Source organism: Pantherophis guttatus, chromosome 1 (genome assembly GCF_059756535.1).
Source record: "Pantherophis guttatus breed Tessera chromosome 1, ASM5975653v1, whole genome shotgun sequence".
NCBI lineage: Eukaryota > Metazoa > Chordata > Lepidosauria > Squamata > Colubridae > Pantherophis > Pantherophis guttatus.
The window spans coordinates 163,862,320-163,885,274 of NC_142063.1; the positions used below are offsets into that span (position 1 = coordinate 163,862,320).

Sequence of the window (22,955 nt, forward strand, 5' to 3'; positions counted from 1 at the left end):
AACCACTTGTTCAGTGCTGTTGTAAATTCGAGCAAGTTTTGAATGAGTGGTCATTAAGTGAGGACCTCCTGTAATGGTTTAACTGGGTACTTTTCTAAGTGGAAACGTGTTTTATAAAGCAAGCTTAAATTAGAAACCCTTGAATTAACCGTGTGTGATATATTGCCTTGGGTCTTTTATTTTACATAATTAGAATGTTAAGAAGGTTCATAATGAAAGTCATAGAATTAAAATCAATCACGTGGTCTATCATTTAACAGAATGTATAGAAGATTACTACTGATTGAGCTGCTAGTTAACAATTGTATTCTTTTATTTATATTTGCTACTACACCCTTTTGAAGGGTCACGTGTAATGTTTTCTCATGTGTAATTGTCAGTCTTATTAATATATTATTCTAAATGGCACAATACTCAAACTGTTAATCAGTTTGTTAATCATTAATCAAAAACTTTTGGAGTAACTCGTCTGATGAAATCCTCAATAATTTTTTTAAAATGACCAACATCTATAATTAGTGACACTAGGTATTAAATTGAACTAGGGCATGTGACTTTAAAACAGGATGTGGTATGATGAAGTAAGACTTCGTGTTCTCTCCCTAAGCAAGAAGTTATATGGAAATTAGAAAAATTGTTGCACATTTGTATATAAAACGACATATATATTTCAAGATGTCCATTACAAATTTAGGCAAAAAGAACCAATAAGACTGCATTAAACAACTCCCGTTGCTTCTTTTATTCTTAACAAAGAAAATAATGTCACACATTAACTTAGAATTATGAATATAAAGGAGTGTCAGCTTGGCACAGTGCTTAATGTACTAAGCAAGAAACTGGAAAAACATGAGTTCTAGTCTTTTCATAGGCATAAAGCCAGCTGGGTGACTTTGGGCCAGTCACTTTCTCTCAGCCTTAAGAAGCAGGCAATGGCAGACTACTCCTGAAATCTTGCCAAGAAAATTTCAGGGAGTTGCCCAGACATGTACATTACAGACTGTAAATAAAATAGGCAACTTTTTTAAAAAATGGGAGAGGTGTATTGCCAGTATGGCCTTTTCTTTGCACCTCCATGGCCTTATTTTCTTTGCACCTCCATGGCCTTATTTGTCTAGTTACTGTTCAGATTGTGCAACCATGAGAATGTAGATAAATTGCTTGAAGATTGAGGCGCTACCCTGTTCTCTTGCTTCTTCTGATAGTAAAATCTACCCCATGGTTCTCAAATGATGCATACTTCTTGATGGGAGATAGTGTTCCTGCTGCCCTAAAAAAGCTAGCAATGAAATTTTAATGGGGGCGGGGAATACAAACTTTTGGATCTTGACAATTACTCCCTAGTATCCAATGTCCCATTACCCTAATTCTGGAGGCAATGCATTATCTAGATTGACTTGTCTGACTTTTGGCCCCTTATCAACACTTAATTTTGGAAATGGACCAGGGGTGGGTTCTACTTACCTTTACTACTGGTTTGCATCGCGCCCGCATGCAGATAACCTATGATGACGTCCGGGTCAGTGGGTGGAGCCTCCCGCCGGTTTTACTTCTGGTTCTTGCGAACTGGTCCGAACTGGGGGCAACCCACCACTGAAATGGATGGGGGGCGGGGAATACAATCCCATTGATTCTTGAGCATAGCGTCAATCTGAAGCATCTTGGGTTAATGGATGCCACTAGAATTCATTTTATAACTTCTGTTTGCATGAAATCTTTGCAGTTTCCCAGATTTAATTGGGATGATTTTATTATACAATTAGACAGCCATAATTGGTTATAATGAGTACCTTTTATCAGCACAGAATGATTCGTTAACTGTGACTCCCATCCGGATGCGGTAGAACTTGCTATAGTAACTCATCTCCACTTAGCCCATATCCAGGCTAAACTTCGTGACATATTCCACATGAGGTGGCTTTCGAGGAGACTAGTGCACAAATAATGCAGCAAATCAATTGATTTTATTAAACCAATTTCTCCCATCAGCTCTGGTGGCTGCTGTTTGCTTCTAAGTGCAATTCAAAACATTGATACTGATCTTTAAGCTATTTGAGAATAACGCCGTAAAAAAGCATAAACAGGGCAAAGTTCTCTTTATACTCCAGAAACTACTGTGTTTCCTTGAAAATAAGACCCTGTCTTATATTTTTTTGAACCGTGAAATAAGCGCTTGGCCTTATTGCCATGCGCTCAAAAGCCCGATTGCTAATTATCAGGGGATGTCTTATTTTTGGGGAAACAGGGTAAGCTGATACTTGAATGCACAAAAAGCAGCAACAACATAGTCCTTTCATTGGGGTTCCACATTTAGTACCTCTGTCCTTGGAAAAGTCATTCAGCTTAATCCTTGTGTTTTGTTTTGTTTAAATTAAGACATTAAAAGGGTTTTTATTTCAGACTACATTCACTGAAATAATAGTTGCATTTATATTTCTTTTTAGCTGTCTTGTGTTTAGAATATGGTGGTAGACATAATATGATTGATTTTATGATTTCTCCACTCATCTTTGCATCGTTAATTTTTAATACTCTTTGGTGTTAATTGGAAAAGATGCTGTGTTACCTTCAGAAATTTAAGCACTTTGAAATGTAGCGAACAAGCACAGATAGTCCTCGACTTATAACCATAAGGTAAAGATAAAGGTAAATGTTCCCCTCGCACATATGTGCTAGTTATTCCCGACTCTTAAGGAGTGGTGCTCATCTCAGTTTCAAAGCTGAAGAGCCAGCGCTGTCCGAAGACGTCTCCGTGGTCATGTGGCCAGCATGACTAAACGCCAAAGGCACACGGAACACTGTTACCTGCCCACCAAAGGTGGTCCCTATTTTTCTACTTGCATTTTTTACGTGCTTTCCAACTGCTACGTTGGCAGAAGCTGGGACAAGTAACAGGAGCTCACCCCATTACGTGGCACTAGGGATTCGAACTGCTGAACTGCTGACCTTTTGATTGACAAGCTCAGCGTCTTAGCCACCACGTCCCTTCTTATAATCATAATTGAACCCAAATGTTTTGTTGCTAACCAAGACAGTTGTGAAGTGAGTTTTTGCCCCATTTTACCACCTTTTTTGCCACAGTTGCTAAGTGAATCAATGCAGTTGTTAAATTAGTAACATGGTGAGTGAATCTGGCTTCCCCTTTGACTTTGCTTGTCAGAAGTTCATAAAAGGGGATTGCATGACCCTGAGACACTGCAACCATCATAGAGGTCAGTTGCCAAGCATCCAAATTGTAATCTTGTGATCATGAGGATGCTGCAACGGTTGTAAGTGAGAAAAATTGTCATAAGTCCCTTTTTCAGCGCCGTTGTAACTTCGAACAATCACTAAATGAATGGTTGTAAGTCAAAGACTATCTGTATTTTAAATAAATGAAACGTGAGGTTGGGAAGTCAGATCTCTTTGGCTTGTTATGGTGAATCTTTGGAATTCTCTTAATATCAGCTGCATTCTACTGTACAGCATGTAAAACGGAAGCCTTGATACTAAAACTGACCTCGGGCATTTTCTGTTTAGCCTTCTTTTCATACCTCTAAATGTTGAGAAGACAGAAGAATGATATAACACATTTCTTTTTACTTTTTAAGCAAATATAAGGCACAAGTAATATGTTTGATTTTAGAATGTTTAGTTCCATAAACTTTAACATCACATAAAGAGTTTGATTTTAATCCAATATTGTATTTCTGGGATGATCAGATCAGAGCAGGGGTGAAATCCAGCAGGTTCTGGGGAACCGGTAGCAGAAATTTTGAGCAGTTCGGAGAACCGGTAGCGGAAATTTTGAGTAATTCAGAGAATCGGCAAATACCACCTCTGGCTGACCCGAGTGGGGTGGGAATGGAGATTTTGCAATATCCTTCTCCCAGGAGTGGGGAGGGAATGGGGATTTTGCAGTATCCTTCCCCAGCCACACCCACCAAGCCACACCACGCCAACAGAACTGGTAGTAAAAAAATTTGGATTTCACCACTGAATCAGAGGTTCGTACTTGTAAACTTCTGATTCCATAGGGAAAAAAAATCTGGTAGTGGAAGTACACTAAATTTCTGCCTAGGATAACACAAATCAGAAAATGCGAGATTATGTGCAACTCTAATTTTTTTTTAGAGTCTGATTCTTCTAATAATTTTGCTGTTACACCTGATTATTCTCCCAATTACACTGATTACAATTTAAAAATATTAAGCTATTTTACGGTGAGGGTGTCATTTTGTTCTGCCCCAGCTACGGACCCCAAAGAACGCAGCACACACAAAGTCCGTACAAATCTTAGTTTACTAATTAAGGACTACTAATGAGCTTTCTTAGTAGTTGTTCGAACACAAGTGCAGTTTAAATCAGTCTTTTCTGAACAAGGGCTGTTAATTTAACTTCATTAACAGCCGACAAGAATCCAAAGAATAATAACTCAATTCTGAGGCACAGTATTTCAGATAACTGTAATCTTACTGTGGTCGTCCTTCCTTAAATAGGCTAAGGGAGTGGCCAATTAGCCCCAAGCCTTACTCTCGAGGAGACCTCCTCCTGAGGAGCCACTCCTGCCTTTTAACAGCTCTGCGCGCTCGTGCATCGAGAAGAGGCTCCTCCTCTTTTTCCTCTTCACTTATGAGAGCTTCTGAAGGCCCTGGCTGAATCCCTGCCTCTGGCACCACATCTTCTCCAGCCTCCTCATTGTCTGACTCGAGCGCCAGCTGCACAGGCTGCTGGCGCAGCACCACACCAGCCTTCTCGCTGTTGGAATCAGCTACTAACTGCACAGGCTGCTGATGGGCCACAACACATTTTGACACTTTTTTGTTAGTTTTACTGTCTGGCATCCCACATAATCCTAGATAGAAAATCATAATTCTGTGAAATATTTGGGGTATGTATGGGTAGAATAATTTGCCTGGGCAACACTTTCCTTCTTACCCCACAAAACACATACCCCAAATTTGAATTAGGCTTAGGAAACATGCTTTCCATTTCAGAAACTATGAGAGAAATACAGACAAATACAGAATGAGAGCTAATGTATAAAAGAGAGTTTAAAAGATCTCACTGCATGCAGTCAGGAATACATTAGTTAGGAAGTAAGTCCCTTTAATTTCAGAGGAACTTATATTTGAATTGGTTTTTTTTCCCCTCTAAAGCAATTTGCCCTCTTACTTCCCCTAGTCAATTTCCCAGAAATCTTTTTCCACAGTGACGTAGTTCCATTTTTTTCTCCCCATGATTCCTCTTGAAACAGTTGCCTGCAGTAGATAAAACTGGCTCGCACAATTGGCAAGGTAGGGAAGGACACCCAATTTAAGCTTCCCCCCCTTTGAGCCAGCTGTTCTTGGATACGAGTCCCACACCGGGTCGGGATTCCGGAGTGAACTGGAGCAGCTGCCTAATGAGAGCTTTGCAGGGCTCAGACAGACAAGGCAGATCTTCAGGGAACATGACTCCTTTCTTCTGGCGGCAGGGCATGCTATGAATGTGAGTGTCATCGAAGGGCATGCAGCCAGTAATCATCACATAGAGCATTACACCCAAGCTCCATATATCGTACTTTTTTGGATCATAGGGAATACCCATCAGCACTTCTGGGGATGCGTACGCAGCTGATCCACAGTAGGTAGTACTCAATTCAGGGTATCCACGCGATTCCTTGCCAAAACCAAAGTCAGTCAATTTTGCTCGACGGCCGTCTGAAGTAAGCAACACATTCTCACACTTCAGATCCCGGTGTACCAAATGCCTGTCATGGAGGTAGCGCACAGCACCCACAACTTGGGCAAAGATGTCTCGCGCTTCAGGAGCACAGGGTAATTTCCCTGCTTGTTGTACCATTTGTAGCAAGTCTGTGGATGCAGCTTCCATCACGATGTAGAGAGTCCCGTTGCAAACTTCAATGAATTCATACACTCTTACAATGTGTGGGTGCCGGATCCCGCGCAAAATGGAGAGTTCCCGTGGTAGAAACTTTTCCACAAAATCCCGGGGTGCTCGACGTCGGTCCACCATTTTGATTGCTAGTGGCCCTTTATATTTGGCTGAGGTGGCCACTCTTACCTTGGAATAGCTTCCTTCTCCCAAGGTTTGGCCCAGCTTGTAACCCAAGTCACTCAAAAGTTTGTCTCCTTTGGAAGCCCTTGACATGATGACCTAGATAGGCTGAAAGTCTTTAGTTTTCTTTCTGGGACTCAGTGCTTTAACCCATTGTGATTGGTATCTCTAGACTTTTACTCCCCATATGCCCTTTGAGGCTTGGGCTTCGAAGTCATCACTACTCAAAACATGTATTATGAAGTGCAAGGGGTGTCATGGGTTATGTCTGCAAAGCATAATCAGAAGTGTCAGTTGGTCCCTTTAGGTCCAGAGAAGTTTATTTTAGATATACTCAGGAAATCCCAGAAGAGGATTTGGTTCTTATTACCACTCTAATTCTTTTCTGTCATTATATTTGTTTTCTGTGTGGACAAATCATGTCTTATGTTTTTAAGAATAGCATTTTCTCTACTAAAATGTTACAGCCCACACACAATTTGATTATCTGTGCTGGATTTTTGTAATCTTTGAAGTTTTGTCACTCTCTTCTCATCTCTCAGGAATTTAGTACTTTCTTTTAGAAATTAATTCTACAGTAAGCTTTCTTTTTAAAAAAAAAAATCCCCAAAGGTTTAAAAGATCAAAATGTGCCAAGTAATCAAGAATTTCAAACTTGATGATATGGAACCCAATCGTTCTGTTCTATTTAAAAAAAATGTCCCAGAACCCCTGATCAAGAGGCAAAGCTTTAGTGATAGATCAGTGATGTCTGGGTGGAGAAAAAAATCCTTTATGATGGAATCCCATCAAATCCTTGCAGATCACTGTGGAAGAGTTTGACAAATTTGATCTAAAGAGTTTTAAATGTCTCAGTTATATAAATGGATCAACTTGAAAGAAAGAAAAATGACCTGTAATCCGACCAGTATTCTAATATATGATAAAAAAACAGGTCAGTTAAAAAATGTCAGTTAAAATAATAGCCTTAATTAAACAAGTTTAGAATAGCTCTTCAAGGAGTTTTAAGGTCAAACTACTTAAGATAAAAGTAAAGTCTTCAGCTCATTCAGATAGAATAGAAACTTTATTTAGTCTTTTGACCATATCAAAATATAAAACTAATACAAATATACAAGTGGATACCAAGAAAACAATGGGACATGTTCATTGCAAGTTGTCATCCCTACGTTACATCCAATCTGACCCTGACCCTTATCCATAATGGTTTCAATTTATGTATATACATATACAACTACAGTATATCACAGAAGTGAGTACACCCCTTCATATTTTGTAAATATTTAAGTATATCTTTTCATCTGACAACGCTAAAGAAATGACACTTGGCTACAATGTAAGGTAGTGAGTATACAGCTTGTATAACAGTGTAAATGTCAGGGTGGATAAAAATCAATGATTTTTTTAAAAAAATCAGATTTTTTTGATTTAAATCGGATTTTTTTATTTAAATCGGATTTTTTTGATTTTTCTCGAATTTATTTTAATAAAAAACTTTTGCGGTAAAAATCTATCGTAAGCTAGTTTTCTATTTAAGATACATAAATAATTTAGTTTATTCAGCATGAAATGGAGCTTAGTTATGTAGCATGAGGCTGTATATTCTGCAACACTGGGACTATCGGTGAGTCAACAGTAGGTCAAAGGAGTAGCAGAGATGACAGTCGCTCTTTAAAAATTATGATTTAAATTGAGTTGATTTAAATCAAGCCTTTTTACTAGTGATTTAAATCATGATTTAAATCGTGATTTAAATCAAATCCACCCTGGTAAATGTGCTGTCCCCTCAAAATAACGCAACACACAGCCATTAATGTCTAAACTGGTGGCAACAAAAGTGAGTACACCCCTAAGTGATAATGTCCAAATGGGTTCCAAAGTGTCAATATTTTGTATGGCCACCATTATTTTCCAGCAATGTCTTAACCCTCTTGGGCATAGAGTTCACCAGAGCTTCACAGGTTGCCAGTGGAGTCCTCTTCCACTCCTCCATAATGACATCGCGGAGCTGGTGGATGTTAGAGACCTTGCACATCTCCACCTTCTGTTTCAGGATGCCCCACAGATGTTCAATAGGGTTTAGGTCTGGAGGCATGCTTGGCCAGTCCATCACCTTTACCCTCAGCTTCTTTAGTAAGGCAATGGTAGTTTTGGAGGCGTGTTTGGGGTCATTATCATGTTGGAATACTGCTCTGCGGCCCAGTCTCCAAAGGGAGGGGATCATGCTCTGCTTCAGTATGTCAGAGTACATGCTGGCATTCATGGTTTCCTCAATGAACTGTAGCTCCCCAATGCTGGTAGCACTCATGCAACCCCAGACCATGACATTCCCACCACCATGCTTGACTGTAGGCAAGACATACTTGTCTTTGTACTCCTTACCTGGTTGCTGCCACACATTTGACACCATCTGAACCAAATAAGTTTATTTTGGTCTCATTGGACCACAGGACCACAGAAATCCATGTCCTTAGTCTACTTGTCTGCAGTAAACCATTTGCGGGCTTTCTTGTGCATCATTTTTAGAAGAGGCTTCCTTCTGGGACGACAGCCCTGCAAACTAATTTGATGCAGCGTGCGGCATACGGTCTGAGCACTGACAGGCTGAGCCCCCACCCCTTCAACCTCTGCAGCAATGCTGGCAGCACTCATACGTCAGAGCCAACCTCTGGATATGATGCTGAGCATGGGCACTCAACTTCTTTGGTGGACCATGGCGAGGTCTGTTCTGAGTGGAACCTGCTATTAAACCGCTGTATGGTCTTGGCCACTGTGCTGCAGCTCAGTTTCAGGGTCTTGACAATCTTCTTATAGCCTAGGGGCTACGCCATCTTTATGTAGAACAACAATTCGTTTTTTCAGATTATCAGAGTTCATTGCCATGAGGTGCCATGCTGAACTTCCACTGACCAGTATGAGAGCGCGCGATAACACCAAATTTAACACACCTGCTCCCCCCTCACACCGGAGACCTTGTACCACTAACGAGTCACATGACACCAGGGAGGGAAAACAGCTACTTGGCCCCCATTGCACATTATCACTTATGGGTGTACTCACTTTTGTTGCCACCAGTTTGGACATTAATGGCTGTGTGTTGCGTTATTTTGAGAGGACTGAACAAAGGAATTTTCTGCCTTTTGGCCTTGATCCTATAGCAAATACCTGCTGAAGGAGTACCTGCTTCTTTATCACCTCCAAGCTGTCCTTTTTGGGTGTGGCAATCCTAGATTAGGTAGTTTTTTTTACAGTATTCTTGGATGCAATTCATCCTGCTGAGGCAAAATAAAATCATGCAAAATAAAGAGGCGACTGTATTTTCTATCAATTCAAGCTTCATTCTGTTGTTTGTTGAAATCTAAATCTAAAACATTTTGTTCTAAAGAAAAGGGAAACTTAGTTCAAATTGTATGAACTATAGAGTATAATAGCAAGATAGTTGTTTGTTCTGTCAGCATTAACTGGAATTCTCTATTCAGTTCTGTAGAAAAAAATTGCATTGAGTCCAATCGGGCTTATCAGGGAAGTGGTATCTATACAACAATGACTTCTCAGTGAACTATGTAAGGTTCTTTCCAGACATTTCTGCCGATAGCCAAGATTTAATACATGCTCAAAATTGCATGCAGAAAGAAAAGCGATGGGGGGGGGGGAGGAATCACAGGAAATACAGTGTTTGGTTTCAGATAAATTCTATCTGAATATACTTCACTTTAACTATCCTTAAGTCTTTTATAAGGTACACATTCAATAAACTCTGATACCCGCAACTGTAATTTCTCCAGCTGTTAAGCCTGGATAAATGTTATTTTATGAGGCACTTAATAAACTGAATAATGGTACGCTCGACTGTACACCACATACGCCTTTTTTTTCAAGAAGGGATCCGCTGATCTAAATTGTACACCATTTACCCACAGCTACCGAGAAACAAGCCCATCAATCAGGTCGGGGATCATTGATCTGGAAAATAACGCGTGGGTTTGGCTTTCAAATATTTTCTCCGCCTGAAAAAAAAGTGGTTTTCAAGCGTTAAGACGCCACGGCCAATTACAGTCCCTTTTAAGATTCTCGGTTATTATCTCCAGCGTTCAAGGTTTCCTAGATCCGGGACAAATGGATTTTGCTGCTTACTCTGCTCCGTTTCAAACGTTATTTAAGCTTTTGGGGAAAACACGATTTACTGTACACGACAAACAGGGGGGCTAATCCCGGCGTGTACAGGTTGGCCGGCAGCCTCCTTTCGAAAAGGGCTAAGTCAGTGAAGGAATCAGCGGCATGTGAAAAGCCAGAGACCGCCATTCCGGGAAGCTCCCGATGAGAGCAGAGCATTGTCTTCGGGTGAAGCAAGCTTCGACTCGCCCCTTGAAAGGAGCCGAAGGAAAAGAAGGTGTGGACGGCAACGAGCCGGAGTAAATATTCTAGGTCAGAGGACAAAAGAATCTCCTCCGACCAATCGGCTCCTTTCACGAGGCACTTTGTCACATTCAGTTCCATTCCGCGTCCATCGGACGGTACCATTTCGCTTGGGTGGGCCCCGTCCTGCTTTTTTATATCTCCAGCGCCGGTTGGTTAACAACGCGGATAACATACGACGCGTGGTTGATCAGACCCCCGCAGCTGCCCGTTTGTCCGGCAGTCGGTGCTTCCCTTCTCTGTTTTCCTTGTGCCGTCCTTCACGCTTTTTTCTATCTTCCCCTCACGAGGAGCAAATGGATCAGCCCGCTCGGCTATAAAAGCGCGATGCGGCACATGCTTGCCTTCCATAGAGGGGGAGCGTTTGCGAAAGGAGTTGGCTGGGGGGGAGTGAAGTTACTGCGCTTACTTTCCTGGGGTTGGTGTGCTCACTAGGTGGTGGGGAGAAGAAGGCGCAGCAAAGCACCTCAGTGGTTATAAAATAACAAGGAACAAGAGAAAGCGCCCCGCTTTCTTTTCTCCCTCGTTTTTCGGTGGAGCTAAGCGCGCTGTAAGAAGCAGGCAGGAGAGAAGAATGCTGGACTGGGTTTTCCCTTCCACCGGCAGGGGCGGGAATCGCAGCTGAAGCCGGCCAAACTCTGTTGCCTGTATAATCAGAGAGCTCAGGCTCCTAACCCCAACCCGGCTTTAGATTTATCTGCGATCAGGGGTCCCCCCCCCTCCACCCCTCGATTGAGAGTTCAACCAGTTTGAGCTACAGGAAAGGGTTTCTGTGTGTGTGCCTTCTTGTCTCCTAAAAAAAAAAGCGCCTTCTCCCCTTGCCACCTCCAGCTGTACATATAATTGCTAAAAAAAATTTGTTTTGAAAAGCTGGTCAAACTCACATCCTGATCCCCGGCTGCCCTCTGGTACCCAGTGCTCCGCTGGGAAGGAATGGTTTGTCCTGCTCATTCTATCCCCGCAACGCCCGTGTCTTCCTCCTGAGCAAGTAGCATGAGCATGGCAAACGAAACATACCTCTTCATAAAAGATATAAAGCCCGGACTGAAAAATGTAAATGTCGTCTTTATTGTACTGGAGATAGGTAAGTGAGGTCCCTTGGAACCATCGCATTCATTGTTTTCCTCCCTCAATCTCTCCTCCCCGCCTCCCCTTCCTATCTTTCCTTCTCCCTCTTTCTAGCTCAGAAGCTACTTGTGTGTATGTGTGTGTGTTTTTGAGTTTGGGACACGTGGTCACTTTTCAGGGAAAGAGTTGGCAGTGCAGTCCCACGGGTGGTGTGCTCCACCCTTTAAAAAAAAAGTCCTATTTTTAAATAGACTCATTCCAGATTTTTAGTTATCTTCTAATTTTTTATTATAGTATTTTTCTGCCGTCGTTTCCAAAGCTTTTAAACGCCGTAATAACTTCCTAATCACATTTACAGGAGAATAAATTATGGTGACAGCTTGTATTTATTGGGTCATTCTTTCTGCATATGTCTCATTTGCTTGCTTTCTCTCTCTCTCTCTTTTTGCTGTTTCTTGGCAGGGCGTGTTACCAAAACCAAAGACGGACATGAGGTCAGGGCGTGCAAAGTAGCTGACAAGACAGGAAGCATCACCATCTCTGTGTGGGATGAGCTTGGCAGCCTCATCCAGCCAGGTGATATTATTCGGTTGACCAAAGGGTACGTAATGCAAAATAAGGATGATGTCAGGCTGAGCTCAGCCTGGCATGTTTGCTCTTGAAGCAGCTTGTCTGCTACTTGGAAGGCAGTGTTCCCAAACATGGACTAGGTAAAACCCGCACTGAAGCATCTGTGACTTCCATTTCTTTTGGAAAAAGAGGGCAATGGGAACAGGAATTCTTTTCTTGCAAGTCTCCCGTTAAAGTGGGAACAGAAATTGGTTGTGCTTTCTCTAAACTGGGTTTGCTTCAATCAATATACTGTACATAGGAAGAATTGTTGGGCTGGCTCATCCCTTTGCCACATCTAACCCACAATGCCTGTTGACTGATAACACTTCTTCAAGATTGTTCCAGTCCCCTAATGCTTGATCCTTTTAACAGGAGGAGAGGCCAAGATTGGCAAGTGGAAAGGGGGCCCCTGTGCCACTTTGTCTCTTGGAAAAACACCTGTCCTCTCAGTGCTTACTCCCATGAACTAGATCGAGAGATTGGCTCCTGAGGGTAAACGGCTGGCACAGGAAGGGGTTCACTCTTTCCACTAGTCTACCCTCCCCCTCTGTCATACACAGTGCTTTGTATATGATTGGAACTGGCCCAGATATAAACAAAAGGGTTGTCTTTGGCTTCATGTATAGCAGTGGAGCCTTTCTTTACCACATGCTGGCCTTGACTGACTTTAAAGCGGCCTTCCCCAACCTTCTGACTCCCAGTTTTCCAACCAACATAGCCACTGATCCAGTTGGCTGCAGGTGGTGACACTTTGATGGAAGGGTTGGAAAGGGGGGGGGGGCTTAAGAGAACTGGTGACCTGCCCAGTTTTCGTGATTGTCCCTGGGCCTGTTTTGTAGAAGTGTGTTGACTTAAGAGGTTTTCTATAATGGAGAAGCAAAAGCTATTCACTCCCCTTCTGTCCTTCCTCTTCAAGAGCCAAGTTGAACATTGCAGTGGTAGAACTCAGACTTGGGAAATGCCCAAGACTTGTGAAATAAGGAGATATCCAGATAGCAGAACTTAACTGATTTTATCTAAGCTGGGAAAAAACCTCTATGGTCAGACCAGATTAGCATTTGCATGGGAGGCTGCTAGGAAATCTTCGAGCCAGAAACTAAGGAACCATATTTATATTTATTTATCTTACGGGAAGAAAGCAATGGAAACAACTTCGGTATTGTTGCCAAGGAAACAACATGGCATGTCATAAAATCAACAAGAGTCAAGCTTGATCTAAGGGAGATTTCACTTCTTTAAAAGACTGTCATAACTATGAGCAGGAGGACAGATCAGAACTGCTCTCTGCAGTCATATCTTCTCTAGATAGAGTAGTTTAGGTGGAAGATAATTTTTGACTTCCCCATAACTGAAGCAGTTTTCTGCAGAGGCAGGGAGATAAGAAAGTATTCGGTGGTGCTTAGCTTCATAGCTAAAACTTTGAACACCTTGTCCAACTTCCGGAGCTTTTTTAAAATAGACCGTGATAATTCATTTTATTTGCATGACTTCCCAGTAAAGACCAACCCCTGGAAGCAGTTTATGGACAAAATATCCTGCTTGATGGTACTTCTCTGACACCCCCCCCACCTCCCACTTGTAGATTGTGGATCTCACTGCTGTTTTTTAAATTTACACCTCATTTTTCAGTATCTGAGCTGGCCCAAAGTAGGGTTTCTTATGGAGTTAAAAATTCAAGGCCTCCTCCCTCCCGTGTCTTCAGCAAAACAGGGTCCTGTAAGGTGAAATTTTTTAGTGCTTTGGTGTCTTTACACGAACTGTAAATGGCTCTGAATGCTTAGATATAGTACCCTCCTTTGAAATAAGATAGAGTAATGGATTGAGATCAGGTGTAATGTGATTTGTAACATCTTTCCTGTTGCAGCTGGCTATTTCTGCCTTTCCTGTCAGAGAGCCTCCAAGTATTACTAAGAAAGCGGGCTTATTTTAAAACGGAGAGAGACAGAATTAATAGTTAGCAGTAAAGCATTTTAGTTTATTATGGGTATTCTGCATTTTTTTGCATCAAATTCAGTCCAAAGGAAACTAACAGGTGTCAGGGATGGCCTTGTTGAATTATTTGCCAGTTAATATAAAAAACAAGGACTTAAGCTATATTTCATCACATTCCAGTTACTTTTTATAATTAGTTGCTTGAACTTGTCTTTATTTTTTTATGTTAGAAATTAAAAACACACAACAACATATATCCTGGTCAAATTGCATCAGCTATGAATTTCCTGAGAAGAATTTATGGACACAATAGGATGACTCTTCTTACATAATATTTGTGATGATGACATGTTTTGAGTAGATGAAATGCTTTTAAAAAGTAGAAAATCAGTGATGTGTCAGTGAATAAATAACAACTCTGGTTGCCAGTAGCAGCATTGTTCTGCAAAAGCCTTTGGTCAGTTTTGCCCAGTTATTCATGTGTAATTGGGGGAAAGGAAGTGATTTTAAGGAATTGCTGATTGGCATTGTATTGGCACCCTCCCATGTTCTGGATCATTTTTTTTCTCTCTTGAATCCAATTCAGCACTTAGCTCTGTTATTAAGACTTGCCCCTGGCTGCTCATTCAATTAGAATGGTCTAATACATTTTTCCTGAGGCATTTTCTCATTGCATATTAGACTACAATTATTGACTAGTAAGACTCATTGCATGAGTAGTTTGGAGTTAAACTGAGGAGATTTGTCTTCGGATCTTTTTGTCTATCAAATTCATAATGTCCCGCTCAAGACATAAGACTATCCTTTCCAATATAATTGGCCTTACAATCCTCCAACTGCAATGAAATGGAATAACCCTACATTCATTTCCACATTTAGCATACCTTGGGCAGAGGCTGGAACATATTCTTTGGCTTAAAAGACAGTCATGGCTGCTTACTTGGGAACAATAATGCAAGATTTGCTTATGTATCAATGGGCAACCAGATTTAACCCTTAGGCTAAATTGTAAGCCCTTCATAGGGCAACTTGGCTAAATACCATATTAGAGTTGCTTTCCTTTTTGCATTTTAGCCGAATTCATATGTGACTCACACAAAGAGATGGATAACTTCTTTGAAGACTCAACACTTTGGCCGTCATTGCAAAAGTTTTAGAAGCAATATTAATTTTTATAAGCAGACTGTATCTTTCTCCCCTTTCAGCCTCAGTGAAATCTTGCTAAAGAGTTATTTTGTTGAACTATGAGTCTCGGGGGCCAACCGGAGGCATAAAGTGGAATGCAAATTTTAGTTATTTAATTCTTTAACTTGATAAAATAAAGTTATCCAATCGGTTCTTAATTACAACCAAAGCATAGAAGTCAGCAATTAATGTAAGGCAAATCCAAGTTTGATGTTTCAGTGCTTTAAGTGTATTTTTTATTGTATTGACCATAAATGTGATGGCATTTGATGAGTGATGGCTTATGTTTTATCCTAATACCGTCACCCCATTCTTTTCTAGCGTGTCTAATGGTTCAATCAGAATAGAGCTGGAAGGGACATTGGAGGTCTTCTTGTCCAACCCCCTGCTCAAGCAGGAGACCCTATACCCATTTCAGACAGGTGGCTGTCCAGTCTCTACTTAAAAAACTCTAGTGATGAAGAACCCACAACTTCTGATGGCAAACTGTTCCACTGGTTAATTGTCCTCATTGTTAGGAAGTTTCTCCTTTAATTCCAGATTGCTTCTCTCCTTGTTTAATTTCCATCCATTCCATAATGCTGCTTGTGTTTCCTTGCTTAGGTATGCCTCTCTGTGGAAAGGATGCCTTACGCTTTATACCGGAAGGGGAGGTGACCTGCAAAAAATTGGGGAGTGAGTATCTCATTTTGCAAATAATCTGTTCATTGTTTGAAGCCTGATAGGTAAGGCAAAATCCAGGCCTTAAGGGAAAAAGTCTCTCTGCCATTTACTACTACTCTGTGGTGTTGATCCAACATTATTTGGTTTTATTCTGCCTGAAAGTGGGATGGGGGAAATATAGAGCTTGGGAACTTCAACTTCAATAGCTAAGAAATGGCATCTTGATCAGTCTTTTCCACCCAGCATAATTTCTGTCTTTTGAGTGTAGTTGTAAGCAGGTAAGTTTAGCCATTTGTTAGGTTAAGACATTATCACTTTCAAGGACTTGCAGCACAAAAATCTGAAGTCCTCTATTTATTCACAGGCCAGGTACGGTAGAGGCAGCCGCAATGCGAGCTTCCACATCCTACTCTGGTATTGAGCTCCAGTCTGTCCTGGAGGAGCCAGCCTCTCTAGGGGTGTAAAGGTAAATTTCCCCCTCTATGTAGCAGAATCTTTTAGGTTCTAATTAAGGTCTCCGAGATCTACTGTGTCCTGAATCAGACTGTTGGCTTGTCTAGCATTTATCAACTTTGCGTAGACTGTTCATTGAGACCTGTAATAAAACTTAAAAAGCAAAGGACTGGACCCGTTCAGATTTTTTCTTTTTTACTTTAGGGGCTGGTTCATCTTGACATGAATGATGATGGGAGCATTAGATGATCATCAAAGGTTTAACTCTGTATTGAAGATGTACTGAAAATGTTTGTTTCTCCTTGCATTGTGTCAGATGCAATGGAAGAATTCTTGCCATTCAGCTCTCTGTTTTCTGTGAATTGGGCTAGATGTGTATATTCAATAAACGAGGATTAATGTGGTAGTGACCCTATTCAAACTTTTAAATAATTGATCCATAATTCATCTTCCAGTCATTCTGTCATAATCATGCATTGTGAACCAGGCTAGACTGGATAGGAATATTTAGGGCATAGTTCTAACAGTTGGAATGTTAAGTGGCCTCTGTGTGATTATACTCATAGTCTAATTTATGCAATGTGACCTCTGATTATTCACAGTACATTACCTTCCATTATATCTGCTTCCATTTTTTTTTTAATTAAAGCAAAAAAATCCAAAGCGTGTCTGGATTTAGAGAAGATTAGTATACATTTCTAAAAGATGGCTATCTGATTTTAGTTTGGGGAGGCAAGTGACTTATATACTGCTTCACAGTGCTTTACAGCACACTCTAAGCAGTTTACAGAGTCAACATATTGCTCCCAACAGTCTGGGTCCTCATTTTACCGATCTTGTAAGGATGGAATGCTGAGTCAGCCTTGAGCCATTCAGAATTGAACTGCTGGCAGCCGGCAGTCAGCAGAAGTAGCTTGCAGTACTGCATTCTAACCACTGCGCCACCACGGATGTTGTCATAAAGGAAAAAAAGTGAAGATGAATAATTTTGTTAGAAAATAAGCGTGGCAATGGAAATGGCATAGGGTGGGTATTCGGAATGTTAACTGAACTTAAAACACTTCTCTTTGGAACTTGTTGCACACTAGCTTTACTGTGTCTTCTCTGTATGGCTCAGATCTAAGCATGTTTTCATACAAGTGAGGCATTCATGATTCAGTGGATCTTCCTCTCTGGGAAACGTACAAAGGGTTGTAGCCCTGGTGTGTATCCTCCTGCAGAAATGATTAGAATGTTAAATACAGGCATCTACAGCAGAAGGAAAGGGAGCTTAGAATTGCAACCTTGGAAGCCAGTCCCATCGTTTGTATAGGCTTTAGTTTTCTCAGGGCCTGAACTTTGGATACGCTAAGGCATCATTTGAGAACTGTATTTCTCATTGATGGTCTTGTAGCCCTTTCTGGTAGCCTCTGGGATTTATTGCTGGAAACTGGATAGAGGTTGCAGAAATAGTTGCGGCAAGAAACTTCATTCTCTCATGAGTTTGTTTTTCTGTACAGGTTCTGCATGGTGTATTCAGAAGTGCCCAACTTCAGTGAACCCAGTTCAGATCACCCTGGGCAGCCAAATAAAGTGGTAGGTTTGTCACATGCAGCTCCATTCTGGGATCTGCCATCAGCAGCTTTAAGCTAGGTTTTTCTTGGGTCTTATCTAATATGACCTTTTGCTGCAGTGGATTGTTTTTTGCATCTTTATGGGAACAACGGACTTTTAAATGAGCAGGTGGGGGTGGGGAATAACTTTTTCAAGGAAAAAAATCATTTGTTTTCTTAATGCTTTTTTTCCCCTTTGCATTTCTTTTTCAAGGCACAGGGTGAGCAGGCTAATAATTCCATTCTGTCAGCTAATTCGGGTACTTGTACTTTTGGGCCAACTGGTAAGTAAGTGTATGGGAAGTAGGAGAAAGCATGGAATGGCTATTTGGGAAGACGCCTTCGTTTAAATTGTGGTTGATTTTAAAAAGCAACGCTAAGAAACTACAGTTAACTTTGGCTTGCTCCTAGATTAACCAGAATAATTAAAGCCAAATTTGATACAGAATTTAAACAGCAAGTCAACTTCACCTCCCTAGCCCTGGACTCATCACTAATGATCCTAAAGTCATTGACTGAGATGGGCGGCTATAGAAATTAAATAAATAAATTAAAATAATAAATCCAAAACCTTGCTAGACAAATTTTGGAGGAGTACTCACTGCTCCTTGTCCAGTCAGGTTTTGGTAGTATGTGTCAGTTTACATCTCCCATTCCACAATTTCATTTCACAAATAAATAAACCATGGACAGGCCAGGCATCTGATTCCTTTGGTATAGTCCCATATACATCAATCATTTTATCAGGGCAACTTACTGGGGAGAACATACAGGAAACTGATTTTGAAGAACCTCAAGTTCCTGATCAGAGGACACAATAACCCAATTTATTGAACCCAAAGTTGGACACAATAAAAAAGTATCTGCTACATAATCTTTGTAAGATAATTGTTCCCAGTAAATTAACACCCAGTAAAGATTTTGCACCAAAATCTTTTAATCACTTTTAACAAAAAGTTGTTTTGTTAACAACTTTTAAGATGTGTGAACTTCAACTCTCAGAATTTCCCAGCCTTCAAGTCCCTGCATCTTAAAAGTTGCTGAGGTTAGAAAACAGTGACTTAGATGGTGATGTGATATGTTAACTTTTTTTAATTAGCTTTGGTGCCTGTTTATAGATTAGCAAGGAATTACCTGCACTATACAGAACTCTCCCAAGATCCTGCTACGTCACTAAGACACCGCTTGTTTTTCTGGTGCATTGATTACCATCGTGTGGCAAGCTATCTCTTGGGACTTTGTGGTCTCCACTGGTGATTTCACCAGCTCTTGGCAACTCCATGCTAAATGCTCCCTAGTTAAGAACAGGCTCTTTTTGAGCATTGGCAGTCTCCATTGCTAAAGAAATGTGGCCTGAGAAAATAGAAAGTTTGATGGCAGTTTTTAAAAAATTGTTTCCTTTTTTTTTTTTTTTTTAGGAAATGGTTTGCCGACTGGACCAGAGCTGACTGGATTGTCCACTGCTTATAATCATGCCCCCACCTATGCAGGTTCTGGGAGGTCTGGCGGACGGGCCCCCGCTCCTCTTGCGCCTGTGCTGTCTAACAATGCTCGTCCCTTACAAAGCACAATTAGTAATGGGAGGGACCCCCGCAGAGCCTCCAAAAGATGACCAAACCAAACCCCACCCTGTCCACATAGCCTCGTTAGCCTACTTGAACACTTGCTGCACTTTTATTTATGGTTTACTGTGAAAACGTTTATTCTTTCTGATTCTTGGCCTTCCATTGTCTGGAGGGAGAGACTTTCTCACTTCTCTGCCCCCTTGCCCCTCTCGCCCTGCCCTGATTCAAAATTCAGTGAAGCTACTGATCATGTGTCGTCACCCTGGAAAGAAAATGTGTGGAAATATAGAAGCCTATTTGAAAATAGATTTCCTCGTTAAATATTAGTTGCTGTTTTCCAAAAGGTGGCCCAGTTTTGGCTGGATAAGTATTTTTTTTATTTTGGGTTTAGTTTGTGTGATGCAGCCTTAAGATGTTTGCTTATTTCCTTTCTGCTCCTGGGACTGACACACATCCCAGTTGGTGGGAGCTTGTGATAAGTGGGGTGGGGGTGGGGAGGGGTAGGAAGAAGTTCCATCTAACAAGCCAGTTCTCAATTAAAAATTTCTAACAATAAGTGCAGATGAACTGTCCAAGCTGGTTGACTTGTTATTTGATTGGGGTTGATCTCACGGCAAGATTCACCTGTGTCTTGTCCAAAAAAATGTACGCTGATAAGAATCCAACTTTTACATAAAATAGAAATCCCAGATTTTTACCAGTTATCCTGCCTTTCAGAAATGCCACAAAACTTTTAAATCTCTCAAACATACATCTCTTATTTTTTAATTGCCCTTCTTGGCGATCTGAAGTTTTTTCATACTTGAAGTAGGTTATTTTATCCTTTAGAGCTTTTCTTGGTATCCATATTCCCAGCTGGTGTGGAATCTCCTGGAAAAAAACCTTTTGCCAGTTGATTCTGCAGATTGCTGCTTTAGAGGAGCCCTGCTGATCTCAAGTGGCAAGTAGTGGTTTCAAGATGGTTTGCGTGCAGGGAAGAGAAGAATGATTTCATGTACACAGCCAAAGAGCATCCTAGACATGAAAATTTTCCATTTGCACTGTTTTCCCCCCCTCTACTGGACCATGAGAATATTGAATCTCAGACTTGCAAATTATGCAGGACTGTTCTCAAGGGGTAAATAATTAAAGCAATTGAGGCGCTCCATCCTTTTTATAGGTGAATTGTGAAGGATGCAGCATATAATGAAAGGGAGAGGGCTGGTGTCACAGTAGCATGATGCTTTCATCCTTTTCACAAAAGGGCATTCTTCAGACATTTTGAGCCTCCTAAGTAAGCAGCATAAATCTCCCCCTGGCAGCTGAAGTGGAATGCTACAAAGAAAAGGTGTACGTGATCAATGATAACATTCCCTTTTTGTGAGAACCCTCAATTCTTAAGTGCCTGTTAAACCAGGGGTCTCCAACCTTGGCAACTTTTAAACCTGGTGGACTTCAACCCCCAGAATTCCCCAGCCAGCTTTGCTTAAAAGTTGCCAGGGTTGGAGACCCCTGTGTTAAACCCAATACTTTTGCAGTTCTTAACTTTGGTGGGGGTGGGATTTTTTTTGGAAAAAGAATCTTGACTCTGGCTCAATTGAAGTTTTCAGGTTGCTGAGTTTGAGAAAGCAGAATAAAACACTCGCATTAGTACTAACTTTTACGGTTTAAAAAAACCTGTTTTGTAATTATTCCTGGTAGCGATAAAACTATCCGGTCTTCCTTAAGATTATGATTGTGATTTGGAATATATCGAAATGCTATAAGACGACTGGATTTCTCCCCCCTTTACTTTTTGGATGAAGTCTTTATAATTAGATTTGCACTAACTGTATTTTAAGAAAAAAATAAACTTTGGGTTTTTTTTTTAACTTTTTTAAAAAAACCAGTTTGAAACAATGACTTCTGTTTGTCCAGATTTACATGGGTGTAAATATAATTTCTGAGGGGATGCAGTGGCTAGGATGCTGAGCTTGTCGATCAGAAAGGTCAGCAGTTCAAATCCCTAGCGCCACATAAAGGAGTGAGCTCCTGTTACTTGTCCCAGCTTCTGCCAACTTAGCAGTTCGAAAGCATGTAAAAATGCAAGTAGAAAAATAGGGACCACCTTTGGTGGGAAGGTAACAGTGTTCCATGCGCCTGTAGTGTTTAGTCATGCTGGCCACATGACCACGGAATTGTCTTCAGACAGCGCTGGCTCTTCGGCTTAGAAATGGAGATGAGCACCATCCACTAGAGTCGGAACAACTAGCACATATGTGCGAGGGGAACCTTTACCTTTAAATATAATTTCTAAATATAGAGGATGTAGGTATATACAAATTTTGGAAGCATTTTTAAGCACTTCCTATTGTTTTTTCTAAAATGGTAATGTCCTGTTAAATAACATTAGATGCTTATTGAAAGTTTCAGTAGTATATGAACTGATTGGAATGAAACATGATAGACCTGTTTGAAATGCCATAGCATACATACTATTTTATGTAATTTTGGATCTTGCATCTTGAAATGGGGGTGGAATGTCCATGACACAATGTCTTAAGAATCTGATATGTTTCCTGAATAAAATCTAGACCTGCAGATTTTCAAACTTTTCACACCATGTACAGTCATGTCTTAATATTTTGATAAGTGAAGGTATTGTGGAAAACAGTTCTTCCAATAGCTGCAAAAAAAGAAGAAATTTGACAGGTTGTTGTTCATAAGTGTAGGTGTTAATTGGAAAGTAGCTTCCTGCTCCTATACAACCATGCATTCTCCCTTTCAAAACAAAGCTTTGACCACTAGTGTTGGCCCCTGTGAGTAGAAAAGGTTAATTTGATCCTGATTATCTGCTGGTTCTCAAATCTTAGTGCATTTGGCTTAACCAAGATTGGCTGATACAACACATCATGTTAAATACAGTAAATTGAACATTTGGCTTGTGCAGTTTATGAGCCCTATATGATGGCTATCCTAATTGCATTCCAGTATGGGAGAAATTAGAGAATCGAGCATAATTTATTGGTTTCCAGGGTCACTTAAAAGTGCTCTTAATTCTAAAGTAATAGCAATAGCACTTAGGCTTATATACCACTTCACAGCCCTCTTAAGTCTAAGGGGTTTACAGAGTCAGCCTCTTGCCCCCAACAATCTGGGTCTTCATTTTACCCATCTTGGAAGAATGGAAAGCTGAATCAACCTTGAGCCGGTAAGAATCAAACTGCTGGTAGCCAGCAGTCAGCAGAATAGAATAGAATTTTTATTGGCCACGTGTGATTGGACACACAAGGAATTTGTCTTGGTGCATACGCACTCAGTGTACATAAAAGATAAGTTCATCAAGAATCATAAGGTACAACAACTATAGTCATAGGTTACAAATAAGCAATCAGTAGACTGCAGTCTAACCACTGTGCCACCGTGGCTCATTTAATCCTATCTTAAAGTAGTTAAACATCTTTATCCTGGC

The 22,955-nt window shown here is 40.8% G+C and overlaps 2 protein-coding genes across 2 annotated transcripts; one reads left to right on the forward strand and one right to left on the reverse strand.

Annotated features, from left to right (window-relative positions):
• Positions 1 to 5,063: 5,063 nt before the first annotated feature.
• On the reverse strand, positions 5,064 to 10,555 carry LOC117672752 (testis-specific serine/threonine-protein kinase 6-like). The gene has a single exon (XM_087882114.1). The coding sequence runs from the start codon at positions 6,130 to 6,132 to the stop codon at positions 5,296 to 5,298; it is 837 nt and encodes a 278-aa protein (XP_087738240.1). The 5' UTR covers positions 6,133 to 10,555; the 3' UTR covers positions 5,064 to 5,295.
• Positions 10,556 to 10,797: 242 nt separating this feature from the next.
• Positions 10,798 to 22,098, forward strand: NABP1 (nucleic acid binding protein 1). Its single transcript, XM_034429719.3, has 6 exons — positions 10,798 to 11,539; positions 11,986 to 12,124; positions 15,856 to 15,927; positions 17,868 to 17,943; positions 18,175 to 18,244; positions 19,379 to 22,098. The coding sequence occupies exons 1-6, from the start codon at positions 11,449 to 11,451 to the stop codon at positions 19,570 to 19,572; spliced, it is 642 nt and encodes a 213-aa protein (XP_034285610.2). The 5' UTR covers positions 10,798 to 11,448; the 3' UTR covers positions 19,573 to 22,098.
• The last annotated feature ends 857 nt before the right edge of the window (positions 22,099 to 22,955 follow it).

Excerpts from the sequence above, each read along its gene's own strand:
- LOC117672752 (XM_087882114.1), bottom strand. The coding sequence starts at position 6,132 with ATGTCAAGGGCTTCCAAAGGAGACAAACTTTTGAGTGACTTGGGTTAC.
- NABP1 (XM_034429719.3), top strand. The coding sequence starts at position 11,449 with ATGAGCATGGCAAACGAAACATACCTCTTCATAAAAGATATAAAGCCC. Across the intron at positions 15,928-17,867 it reads GACCTGCAAAAAATTGGGGA|GTTCTGCATGGTGTATTCAG; the intron begins GTGAGTATCTCA and ends TTTTCTGTACAG. Across the intron at positions 18,245-19,378 it reads TTGTACTTTTGGGCCAACTG|GAAATGGTTTGCCGACTGGA; the intron begins GTAAGTAAGTGT and ends TTTTTTTTTTAG.